Source organism: Neltuma alba, unplaced genomic scaffold (genome assembly GCF_004799145.2).
Source record: "Neltuma alba isolate B1F8T4 unplaced genomic scaffold, ASM479914v2 tig00001313_pilon, whole genome shotgun sequence".
NCBI classification, from domain to species: domain Eukaryota; kingdom Viridiplantae; phylum Streptophyta; class Magnoliopsida; order Fabales; family Fabaceae; genus Neltuma; species Neltuma alba.
The window spans coordinates 55,349-68,961 of record NW_021632414.1 but is presented as its reverse complement, the minus strand read 5'-3'; the positions used below and the strand labels follow the sequence as shown (position 1 = coordinate 68,961).

General features: G+C 37.9%; 1 protein-coding gene across 1 annotated transcript; it reads right to left on the bottom strand.

Annotated features, from left to right (window-relative positions):
- Window positions 1-2,771: 2,771 nt before the first annotated feature.
- Window positions 2,772-3,101, bottom strand: LOC114755090 (uncharacterized). The gene has a single exon (XM_028943962.1). It carries the CDS (start codon window positions 3,099-3,101, stop codon window positions 2,772-2,774), a length of 330 nt encoding a protein of 109 aa, XP_028799795.1.
- Window positions 3,102-13,613: the final 10,512 nt, after the last annotated feature.

The window sequence follows — 13,613 nt, the reverse complement described above, 5'->3', positions numbered from 1 at the left end:
TCTTGTTTTCTATAAATACCCCTCCCCTTCCTATCATTTCGTCGTAAGCCTTGGAAACCTTGGGGAAGCTCTTGCAAAATGGTTTCCAGAGAGAGAGAAAGAAGAGGGAGAAAGAAAGGCCAAGCAATCCCAAGCCAGATCAAGCTCTAAAACAAGGTATGTGTGCCGTTTTTTATGTAGTTTTACCTCCCTCGTTATTTTTGAGCTGGTAGTGGTTTGATTGGATTTTTGATGATTGAAATCCTATGGAGAGGTGCTACACGAAATTTATTGGAATAGGAGAAGATGATATGGATGTTAAAAGCATGTTTAAAGGCTTGGAAACAACAAGAATCAAGTAGTTCTGTGTTGATTTTGCAAGAAATCCAACTTTGCCATAGTTTGTGATTTTGTTCAGCCTTGACTGTTCTGAATGGTTAGGATTGGATTTTGATTGTTTTGAGCTTGGAAATGGATTCTACATACAAAATTATGTGAGAATAGTATGTGAAAATAATTTTAGGGAAGGTTGGAATTGAAACTCAAAAGTTAGAGTTCAAGTATGTTCAAGAAAGAATCAAGTAGAGATAAGTTGATGACTTGATTCTAAATATTGTTTTGCATCATGTATTAATGTGTTTAGGATCTTGAAACATCCAAGAGGATATTTAATGGTGTTGACCGAAAATCCATAGGGTTGGAAAGACAAGGGAATCAAAGGAAAAGCAAGAAGAAAGCTATGTTACAAGGTAGTAAACTTACCTATATTGTGTGCCTGATATATATGCTTGCATGATGTGGCTGTGTTGCCATGATGTGACTAAGCTATGATGAAATATTTGTAAAGTTATGTTTGTAAGTTTATGTTATGTTTTGCCTTAGCATATATTATGAAAGCATGAAATGCTTTAGCTTACTTTCCATGGCATCCATATGTTAATGTTATAACATGTCATGTATGTGCATTATGTCTTGCATGCTTATGGGTAATGTTTGATACTGAGATTCTTCCAAATCTCACCCCTCCTTAACCAACCATTTAGGTCAATCAATGGTGGGCAATAATGGCATGGGAGGCAAGGAGAAGGAAGTGGAGAATTATTGATGTTAATGAATGATGTTATTATTCAATGTATAATTCTCCTATTATGTAATTTATGTTATGGATGCTAATGATGCCATGCATTTAATTACAATGTTTATGAGATGAATAAAAATGTATGAGGATGATTGGTAAAGTGTAAACCCAATTTATGTATGCCAAAGAAATAGAAAGAATTAAAGTAAAAAGAGATTAAGAGATAAAACGTAGGTCCTGGGCAGTGAGTTTGTAGCTCCAGTTTGACCTACCAAATGAATGAGTTAAGCCACAAAATTTGGCAAAGTTATAGTACACATCCCAGGGTCTAATATGAGAGCTAGATCACCTTAATTGGATATGTATGCAAGGAGATATGATTTTTATGGGTTTAGTTATGTTTTTTCAAAATTGGGTCTATAATATGGAATTTGAACAGTGAATAGTAACTCGTATAATTATGTTGAAATTTTAAATCCACGAGCTTGTGTCATGACCTACTTGAACCATAACGCTTACTTATGCGTACTTTGAGGGGTTAAAGGTAGGATGTTTCAAAAATAATAACTCAGAGCAAGAAGGAAACAGGCAAAAGAAAGAAAAGAAGGAGAAGAACTTACCAATAAGGAGAAAGAGAAGTCCTAGTGTAGAGAGGGAAGGAGGAAGGTGACAAAGGAGAACCAGGAACTGGTACTAGGGAGGAATGAAACGAAGGTAATGCAAGGAGAGGGGGAATGGGAGCCGCTGACTGGAAACTGAAGGAGAGGGGGAGCGTTTCAGTAAAAATGAAACTGAAGGTGAGTGTGTGCGGTTTTGCGAATGAAGGGGGGTTAAAGGTTAAGGGGAGGTGAAAAGACTAAAATGGAGTTAAGAGAAATGAATGGGTAGGGAGTTACAAGGGGTAAAGAGGTAAAATTACACTGAGAAAATTGGATTTTAAAGAAAACGCATGTGCAGAATCCGAGCGTTCGCCGCGGTGAAACCTTCCTGAAACGAGGAGAAGGGGAAGAAAAGGATCTTCACCACGGCGAAACATAAGTTTGCCGCGGCGAAAGTATCCTGAGAGCAAGACACAAAATTGGGTGAGCTTCGCCGCGGCAAAAGTTCACTGAGAGCAACAAAAGAAAAACTGGGCAACTTCGCCGCGGCGAAAGTTGCCAGAGACGCTCAAAACACACAGAAACAACCAAGCAGTGGAGGAACAAAACACAAAAACACAGAGGGCAGCTGGATACTTCAAAAACTTTTTAGGTATACAAAATAAGATCAATAGGTGCTCAACAAACACAAGATAAGGCAGCACAACACACAAAATTAAGTAGCAAACTTTCTTTATCCATCAAAGACAGATAATGCAACAATTTACTGCACTATAGTAATTAAGCACACAATGAGAAAAGATAGATATTCAAAATCAAGAAGGGAATCTTATTGAACAGGAAAATAACTAACTACACTAAAACTATACTACTGAGATGGTATCTTCCCAATACTCAATCAGCACACCAAAACACAGAATATATCACGAGCAATAATAGGGCAAAGGTAAGTAAATAAGTGAAGGAAGGAAACAACCTGAGAATTAAGGAGGCTTTTGATTCTCATGGTAGAGCTTCAATAGATGGCCATTGACTTTTAGTCTAGCTCCAGTCTCCTCGTGCAAAAGCTTAACCATGCCAAAGTTGTGCACTCTTGTGACCGTGTAGGGCCCGTCTCATCTGGTGTTGAATTTTTCCTGCTTGAAAGTGAACTGGGCCTTATACAACAATACTCGATCACCCTCTTTGAAGTGCTTTCGTAGGATTCCCCAGTCATGCACGAACTTTTTTTTCTCCTTATAGAGTCTGGAATTTTCATAAGCTTCAAGTCTAAACTCCTCCAGCTCTTGTAGTTGCAACTTCCTTTCTTTTCCGACAGAGTCTATATTCACGTTACACTGCTTAACTGCCCAATAAGCCTTGTGCTCAAGCTCTACTGGTAGATGACAAGCTTTCCTAAAAACCAACCGGTAGGGAGACATGCCAATAGGTGATTTGTAAGCCATCCAGTAAGCCCATAATGCTTCTTCCAAATGTAAACTTCAGTCTTTCTTGGAAGGCCTCACCATCTTCTCCAGTATGTGCTTCACCTCTCTATTGGAAATTTCAGCTTGACCATTAGTTTGGGGGTGGTAGGTAGTGGAGACTTTATGAGTGACACCAAATTTTGAAAACAGATTATCTACAATCCTATTACAAAAATGTATACCCCTATTACTCACTACAGCCTTAGGGATCCCGTACCAACAGAAAATGTTTGATTTAAGAAATTTCAAAATAGCTTGGGCATCATCTTTTCTAGAAGGTATCGCTTCAATCCATTTGGACACATAATCTACAGCTAACAAAATATATACAAAACCTAAGGATGAAGGAAAGGGTCCCATAAAATCAATGCCCCAAACATCGAAAATTTCGCAAAATAGTAAAGGCTGTTGAGGCATCTCATGCCTTTTTCCTAACCCTCCAAAACGTTGACATTTGTCACAGGACCGACAAAATGCAAAAGAGTCTTTAAAAAGGGTTGGCCAATAAAATCCAGAATCTAAGATTTTCCTAGATGTTCTCCTTGCACTAAAATGACCCCCACAAACCATGGAATGGCAAGCTGAAATGATGGGCTCAAAATCTTCATTTGGCACACACTTCCTAATAACCTAATCACTACGCATTCTCCACAGATGTGGTGCATCCCATATGTAGTGTTGGGACTCACTTTGAAGCTTCTGTGCCTGGAATCTAGACATAAAAGGAGGGGTGAGTCCAAACATGAGATAATTGACAATATCAGCATACCAAGGTTCCTTAACAATCACAGCATATAAAGCGGAATCAGGAAAAGAATCACAAGTGAGTTCAGAAGAGTCTACTCCCCTTGTGTCCTCTGGTAGCCTACTTAGATGATTGGCTACTTGATTCACTACCCCGGCTCGATCTTTTATCTCAATGTCAAACTCTTGTATATCAATCTTGGTTTAGATTGTGGCTTCTTAAATAGATAGCAGATAGCCACATGATCTGTAAAAACAACCACTCGAGAATTGATTAGATATTGCCTAAACTTATCTAAGGCAAACACAATAGCAAACATCTCCTTCTCAGTAGTGGTATAGTTGACTTGAGCTGGATCAAGTGTTTTAGACGCATAGGCTATGACTCTTGATTGCTTCTCCTCTCTCTGACCAAGCATGGCACCTACTGCAAAATTTGAAGCATCACATGATAGCTCAAAGTTTAAATCCCAGTTAGGTGCAGTTAAGATTAAAGGTGAAACAAGCATAGATTTAAGAGTATCAAAAGCATGTCTACAATTGTCATCAAAGTTAAATTCTACATCTTTTTTCAACAAAGTAGAAAGGGGTAAGGCAACTTTACTAAAATCTTTAATAAATCCCCGGTAAAACCCCGCATGCACTAAGAAGGATCTCAAATCTTTAAGACAGGTGGGATAAGGAAGTGAGGATATAACTTCAATCTTAGCCTTATCAACCTTAATCCCTTTTTTAGAGATTAGGTGCCCTAGAACTATCTCACTATCCACCATAAAATGACATTTCTCAAAATTTGAGACCAACTTCTTATCTATGCACCTCTCAAGAGCCTGTTTTAGGTATTCAGGCACTGATCAAAGCTCTCCCCATAGACTGTGAAGTCATCCATAAAGACTTCCATGTTTTTCTCAAGGAGGTCACTAAAAATCGCCATCATACACCTTTGAAAGGTGCCTGGAGCGTTACATAACCCAAATGGCATCCTACGATAAGCGTAGGTACCAAAAGGGCATGTAAAAGTGGTTTTGTCCTGATCCTCTGGTGCTATAGGAACTTGAAAATAACCTGAAAACCCATCTAGAAAACAATAATGTGACTTGCCAGCCAGCCTCTCTAACATTTAATCTATGAAAGGAATAAGGAAATGATCTTTTCGTGTGGCATCATTAAGTTTTCTATAATCTATGCACACACACCATGAATTTTGCACCCTTGTAGGGATAAGCTCATCCCGTTCATTCTTAACCACTGTCACCCCACTCTTTTTAGGTACTACGTGTACTGGACTGACCCATTCACTATCAGAAATAGGATAGATAATCCCTGTACTCAAGAGCTTAGTAATCTCTTTTTTAGCTACATCAAGTATAAGAGGGTTCAGTCGCCTTTGGGGCTGCCTCACTGGTTTTGATCCCTCACTAAGCAGAATCCTGTGTGTGCAAATAGCTGGACTAATTCCAGGAATGTCAGCTAGAATCCACCCTATTGCCCTCCTATACTCCCTTAAAACAGATAAGAGTCTCTCTTCCTTACTCTCAGACAGCGAGTTAGCAATAATAATAGGTAATTGTTCATTAGACTCAAGGAAAGCATATTTCAGAGTAGGGGCGAGGGTTTTAAATCAATCATAGGTGGTTACACAACAGAAAGGATCAATTTATGAAGTTCAAGAGAGAACATATTACTCCCTTTTTCTTCAACCAATGATAGCTCTAGTTGAATTTGATCAGCTTTGCAGCTCACTTCCTCTCCAAGCATTGAACCAACTTTAAGTTGATCTACAGCAGCAACCGCCTTGGAGGGATTCTTTTTCATATCATCATTTCCCATTTCAGCATCAGCTTCTTTGATGTTAGGGCAATCTGAAACATGAACAAAAAACCTTTCCCCAAGGGAATTATCATTGATAATAGAGGAATCACAAATTAAATTGGCATTGGTAGATGACACAGAAAATGTAGACGGTATGGAAAGCATGCAATTAACCACAGTACAGTCAAGACATGTCACGTCACCACCACATGAACAAGTAGAAAGAGATGAATAAAGATATGAAAAAGAAGAAACAGATTCATCTTCATCATTAGAGTCAGTAAAGTAAAGGTCAGAATAAAAAGAGTCATGTTGCAATTCAATTTGAGAGCAAGCATCCTCAACAGCAATGTCTATCATGTTAACACCCAATAGTGAATAGTCCTCATAAGGATGTTTCATTGCTTCATACATGTTAAAAGAAACTTTATTATCACCTACTTCCATTGTAATGGTCCCTTCTTTCATGCTAATCATGGTATTAGCAGTCCTTAAGAAAGGTCGACCTAGGATTAGTGTGGTGTCATTTACAAGCTCAGAAGACATGTCAAGCACATAGAAATCAGTAGGAAAAACCAAATCCTTAACTTGAACCAAAATATCCTCAATAATGCCCTTAGGATACCTAATAGTCCTATCAGCTAGTTGGAGTACAACAGTAGTAGACTTAAGAGTCTTGACTCCTAGTGAAGTGTAAACAGACTTAGGCATGACATTAATGGCTGCTCCTAGATCAAGCAAGGCTCCACCTATAGTGACTTTTCCTATAGTGCAAGGGATAGTGAAAGATCCAGGGTCTTGACATCTTACAGGGATTTGGGGTTTAAACAAGGCAGACACATTAAGGGCAGTTGAACTCTTTCATTAGGCTTAAACCTCCTCTTTTGTGTACACAACTCTTTAGAACTCTTGCATATTTAGGAATCTTTTTAATCAGGTCAAGCAAGGGAATATTGACTTCTACTTTCCTAAAAGTTTCAAGCAATTCATGATCTTTCCTTTCATTGCCCATTTTTACATTTTTCAAGTAAGAATGAGGAAAAGGTAGTTCATTAATGTTTACCTCCTTACCTTCCTTGCTAAAGGCTCTATGTTTGCTTGGTTCAAATTCCTTTGCATTCTCCTTACCATCATGCTTAGTAGTAGACTCCTTTCGTCACAATTTCATCTCTTTGGAACTTTCTGACTTCTTGACCTCTTTGGAAGGTAAGTACAGATCATCACAAATAATCTCCTCATCAACAGTTTCATCCTCCTCTTCATTAAACTTCACTTGCCTCCCACTTTAAAGAGTGATGGCATTTAAACCCTTGGACAGCTGAGTTACATAGGAGTTAATGTTCTCAGCCTTTGTCTCCCAATGCCCCATTCTTTTCTCTAAAGCGCTGAATCTAGCATCATTTTTAGAGGAGTCTTATTAAATTAATGAAGCTAATGAGATGAACTGATTTGCATTAGAAGTCCTTTCTTCCTTCATTAAGGCCATCATGTTATGCAAGAGTTGATTGGTGTCTTCTTTAGGTGGAATAGTCAAGGCCTGAGGTTGGTTTTGGAACTGGTTTGAGGATGAGCCAGCTCCACTCTTTTGAAATCTGTTTGGAGGTCTACTCTCTTCATTTCTCTAGCCAAGTCAAGGGTTCGCTTTCTACCCCTCATTATAAGTGTTGGAGTAAGGGTCCTACTTCTGATTTGGATGACCCTGGAAAACCGCAGATACCTCTTCATATCGGCCAGGACAGACACTAGAAATATGCATAACCGAGCCACAAGTCTCACAACTAGGGGCAGTAATACCTATAGGGGGTGCTGGTCTATGCACGTTCATATTCTTCAACTCTGTAGTGATAAGGGACAATTAAGAAGTCATTTTACTTTCCAAGGAATCAACCTTTGATTCCAAGGTGTCTATTCTTCTGTTGTGAACTGTTGAAGCTCCCAACTCGTGTACCGCTTGAGTATCTCTTGCACTAAATTGTTGATGATTCAAGGCCATTTTCTTGATCAAATCCTAAGCTTCTTCTGCAGTGGAGTCTATCAAAGATCCTCTTGATGCAGCCTCTAACATACCCTTCTCTTGGTTCTTCAACCCATCATAAAAATACTACACCAATTGTTTATCTGGAATTTGATGATGTGGGCACCTCGAGAGCAAGTCTTGGAATCTATTCCAATAGTCGTAAAGAGACTCGTCATAGTCTTGCTTAGCTGAATAGATCTCCTTTCTCATTGATGAAGTCCGAGAAGCCTGAAAGTATTTCTCCAAGAATGCTTTCCTTAAGTTCCCCCAACTGTGATATGCATCAGCCACATGGCTTGGAAGGCTCATGTACCACTCTTGAGCTTTACCCTCCAATGATAAATGGAAAACCTTCCACAGCACTTATCCAACGAGGCTCCCACAGGCTTCATGCTCTGACAAACCATAAAAAGGGATTACAAGTGAAGATAAGGATATTCTCCTATGAAGCCATGAAATTTTGGAAGTGAGTTAATCAATAAACCTTTAATTTCAAAATTCTCTTCAAAATTAGGGCACGCAGCAGTAAATGGGTCAAAATTGACATCAGATGCAGTGGCTTCCCTGATTGTTCTTCTTCTAGGGTTCCTATTATTTTCTCCCACTCTCTCTTATTCTCCATTCCCTCCATTGCCTCCATTCTTTACTTAGTTAGCATTGGGGTTAGGATTAGGTGGGTTAGGTGGTAAATCAACCATGATCTCCTCTTCAATAGGTTTACTCTCACTACTAGATAGGCTAGATTCCACAGAGATGTTTTCTTGTTCGGCCACTAATTCGCTTGTCCCCTCAACTCTTTTCTCTCTTCGTATCTCTCTGAGTCTTCTCTCAATCTCAGAGTTAAAAGGCACAAGCTTAGTTTTTCATGGCATGGAAGAACAAAGTCACAGAGAAAAAGCAAGCAAAAATGACTTGCAGCACACAAAGTCAGCTAAAGGTATGAGTTGTGATGGATGCAAGTGTATGTATGAGTATGAGTGTGTATGCATAGAAGGAGGAGCAAAAAGTTCAAGTTTCAAAATTTTTCTAGAAGTGTTCGCCGTGGCAAAAGCAGAAGTATGCCACGGCAAAGGTTGGCCAAGAGGGATCCTCAAGTGATTCTGCTAGTTAGCAGCAGCGAAAGCAGAGGTTTGCCGCGGCAAAGTGTCATAGAGAGCTAGACAGACTTCTAAATGATGCAAATGCAGGGTGAAAATGATAAAGGTAAAGAAAATCAGTATCTTTGTTTGTATTTCCAAAATTTTGATGCTATGCAAAATGAAATCCTCTACTATGAACAAATATGCACCTAAGCTACCTAAAATGCAAGCTAAAAAGGCTCAAAACCTCAATCGACAGATTAATGACACAAGCTAACCTAGAGAACCAATTTCTTGGCTCCCTGGCAACAGCGCCATTTAATTCTTACCCAGTACCTTTTCTAGACCTTGGAGATTAAATCAAAACTTTTATCCAAGGATTGCACTATAGGGTGCAACCTTGAGTCGTCTCACTTAAATGGAGCCTTAGTGAAATGGACCTAAATTAGCTTAAATGTCATGCAATGCAAGCTTGAATATAAACAGGGGGTTTTGGTTTTTTTCAAAATCATTGAGTGAATTGAATTAAGGGTAAACAAAATATATGTATATATTTTTTGGATTTTAGGGAATAGGTGATGGATGCAGGTAGATAATAACCAAATGATAATTAAGTTCCTCTTGAAAGTGTGCTCAGGCTGTTATAGTTCAAAATCAATTGATATGGGAGTAGAAATCGCTAGGTTTCAAATTGATAAACCTCAAAATACTCTTTGAGTCCAAAATCTTGATAAATGAACTCCATTTCTCAAGATCCTGTTAAGTGCTCTTAGTGTGTATAGAAAAATTGATTAATGTAACAGGTCAAATGCAATCAAAATTGTCTCAATATCAAAACACAACCGTGCAAGAGTAAAGAGAATCAAAAGATTACAACTGACATATATGAGACTTCATATATTTAAGCTTAGAGTTCTATAATAATCAATTCACTACACATATGAAAATCCAAGCTGATTATAACTATAATCAAGTAGTTCAGCTACAAAATACAAATCCTAAACCTAGAAACTCATAAATTCATAGCATGAACTAGGATTAAATTACTCCCCTTCTTAGCTCATTGAACTCCAGCCATTGCTACACTTCCAAGAGGAAGGAAAACGCCTAGCCACTCATAGAAATTTGAAGCATCTCAACTAAGAATGAATCTGAGCTTCCCATGGTGGAGGTTTAATAGTGAAAATAGAAGAAACTAGGGTTAGATAAGAGGAAGATGAGAGAGAACGAAGATGGGGGCTGGTGTCTGAATGAATCATGTCACTTCCACGAAAATAGGGTTTCTCAACCGGTAATGGGGTGTATTGCGTCGGTTTATGAGAGTGGGTAGGTAAAATTTCCGAAAATGGTTCGGGTCTGGGTTGCTAATTCGAGGGGTTCGCCGCGGCGAAAGTATATGTTCGCCGTAGCAAACCTTAGCCTAGAGTACTTCTGCTGAAGTGATGTCTTCGCCACGGCGAAGCCTAGCAGAGGCATCAATCCGTCTTGTGTGCTGGACTTCCTTGATCTTCACTCTTGGATCTTCTTCTTAAGTGCCCTGAAATAAAAAGTAATGGTCTGAGGTATCGATTATCCCAGAAATTAATTAAATCCAATTAATGAATAAATATGACAATTTTACCCTCAAATAACACTAACTATGAACAAAGACCCTCAATCCCAATTAAGCACAAATATCATTAAAACGAGCCAAAAAGTATAACAAAAATATGGAAAAAGTCATCAATTTGAGATCAATCAACTATCAACGGTTATAAAACTGAACATGCGGCTTGAAAAGTACATAGGTTAATCAGGAAAAGACACGGCCATAGAAAATCGACAAGGCTTAAATTAAAGGATTAAAATTATGCTGAAAGGTAAATCAAGCCTAGAGTGATGGATAGATCAGAGACGATTCATAAGACAGTAATGGTGATTTGTAATTAGTCAAGAGAAATTATCTATGTAGTTGGCAGATAAGTAAGCTAACTCACTCTTTAACTTAATCCAACAGTCAAAAGTCTCTGAGAGGGCAATAATGGCTCGAGCATAAGGGAATTCTAGGGCCACAGTCGATCCTGAAGAGGCTTGTGATAGAGCACAGTAACTCTTGATGAGGTTTACAAAGGAGCACAGTAGCTCCTAATGACAGGCGGTAGAGCGTAGTAACTCTTAAAGTCATGATGAGCCAAGCCTAATAAACTTGCTGAACCAGTGAGATACCTCGACAGATGACTGATGACTATGGATAATAACAGGAATGATTAATCCTGAAATGAGTTTTAAGATGTGAAGGCCTCCTCAGATTGTCAACTGACACAAAGAGAGTACTCTTGGTTGTGTATGAACACCCTATGGTCGATTGAACCAAGTCCGAATATATCTGTCAATTGAAGAAAGAAAGAATGATAAAGGCAAAAGAATGGAAGCTGTAAATCCTGAACAAAATATATTCAGGTAAGCTAACACGTAGGGTAGGAAAGTAATAAACTCCCCAGATTAAATCAGTAAGGGTAAAGAAGTGGCCTGGACCCATTCAAAATAAAGTATGAAAGGGTCTAAAATATGAAGATACGGGAAGTACCTAGAGAAGATATGATAAGGGAAACCCAGAAAGCCACGATATGATGAGACACCTTAAGAAAAGGTATGATGTTAAGGTACGACATTGAATATGTGTGCTTAAGGAATGAAAGACGTGTAAGAACTCGAAAAGCATTCGTGTAAATGCCCAAGGGCATAAAAAATTATAAGATTAAGTGAAAGTTTATGAATTGAAGTATGAAACCTAAGGCTAAAGCCTAGCCAAGAAAGAAAAAACAAGAATTTGCAGGCCAAAAGTGAGAGCCAAAGAACATTCTCCCTAAGAAACCTCCCAGGAAAAGCAAAGGTTGAGGTTTAATCTTGAAATTTCAAGGACAAAATTTTTATAAGAGGGGGAGAAATGTAACATCCCAAATTTTGGCTCATAAGCAATAGCACAAGGAAAGGATGATTACTAAGTCCAATACAACGAAAGTCTCGGGGATCCCTTGAAAGGAAAAAGAGATTTTCCAAGGGCAAATGTGTAAAATAATAGTGTTCAGGGCCTAAAGAATGAGGAACTAGAAATGACTAAGAGTCAGAGGTTATGCCAGAAACTTGCAAGAGATGATTCAGAAGGTTAGGCCAAAGGAAGGACCAAATTGCAAAGAAAAGATTCCTAGGCCAAGTAGAGACCTAATTGTAAATAATAAAAGTTCTGGTCAGCCAATGCTCAGAGTTAGCAAAAAGGGCCCAAATGATTTAGAAAAATTCCAGAAAAATAGGAATAGGATCCCAGAGCTGATATAAGGCTAGAAATGACGAAAATGCCCTGAAGTCATTTAAGGGTTTTGGACAATTTGAGATAGTTACTTAAATTGAATTATTTAAGCTATGAGATAGCCTCAAATAATTAGGAAAATCTGGGTAAAAGTAGCTGAGGAATTATCACATATTTTAAAATCAATTCCATCCCTAGAAAGTAACGAGATTAGCTTTAATTAAATTTAAAGCTTATTTATACCATATCCAGGAAAAGTCAAAATAGCCATCTAAGGTTTGACCTTTGAATTAAGAAAAATTAGAGGAATTCCCTATGATGAAAGGGAAAGGATGAAACCCAAAGACAGATCGACGGAGTTATGAGCCAGTAGAAAAGAATTCAGCAAAATCAACTCTGATTAAATATTATTTAATTAATTACGTCACTAGGGAGAGAGGGATGGGATATTCCTTTCTCTATAAGTATAGTATGAGAAGATTAAGTTATGAGTCAATGAAAGGTACATTGGCAATGTTAAGAAACCTAGAAGGGAGCTAGACCGACAATGTCGAGTCCCTTAAAGCTCAAAATGGGAAATTTATGAAGAATTCTCAAAAATTTCCTCAAAATGGGAAAATGGTAAATTAGGGGTTTTTGAGTCATATATGATGTTTTGGGAGTGAAAATAGCCCAAAATAAATTATTGTGAAATTTCCCAAAAATAGTTATTTTTTAGGAAAATAGTGGAAATTGAGGAGATATAATTATTTTAATTATATAAGGGCCTCAATAATTCAAGAAAAATATAGATACACTCCCTAGTAATATATATATAAATTTATAAAATTATTTCTAAGCATTGAAAAGATAGGAAATAATTTATGAGGAATTTACTTTCGAATTCCTATCTGTAAAGACCTGATTTCAGAGAAAATGTGAAATAAATACCTAGAGGTCTTGAAAAATTCCCAAAATTTCCAGATCACACTTTTGAAATAAATAGGGATTTATCATGAAAAGAAATGGAATTTTTGAAGCCCTAATCTATTTTTCCTAATAGGGGGCAAGAAATCGGGTATTATGTAACCAAATGGTTTTTTAAAGTACCCCAACCAATTCCATTGCTTCCTAATCAGTCTTTACCATTTAGTTAGCATCCAACAAGTCCCAAATTCATGCTCATCATGACCAGAACAGCTGGCTTATGTGCTGGGCAAATTTTCAACCAATGATGAAAAATGACTTGGAAAGCAAGATTCGAGTGGATGGCTAGGATTTGCTGATGGCTTGACTTTAATTTTAGGCCATGTGACGAGAGCCTTTTTGTCGTTCGCCTTGGGGTTATCAATCAAAAATAAATCCAAGTTAAGCAGTATAGTGCAAACTCGGGTCGTTTCACTTTTGGGAGCCTTTATTAATTACCTAAGCTAGACTAAATGCCATGCAAAGTAATGAAAAGGGGTTTTTGGGTTTTTTAACATTTAATGAAATGTGCCAAAATTGAATGCAATGAAAACAAACCTAAGATACTATGTTTTTGGAGTTTTTAAGATAATAATGATGTAATAGAA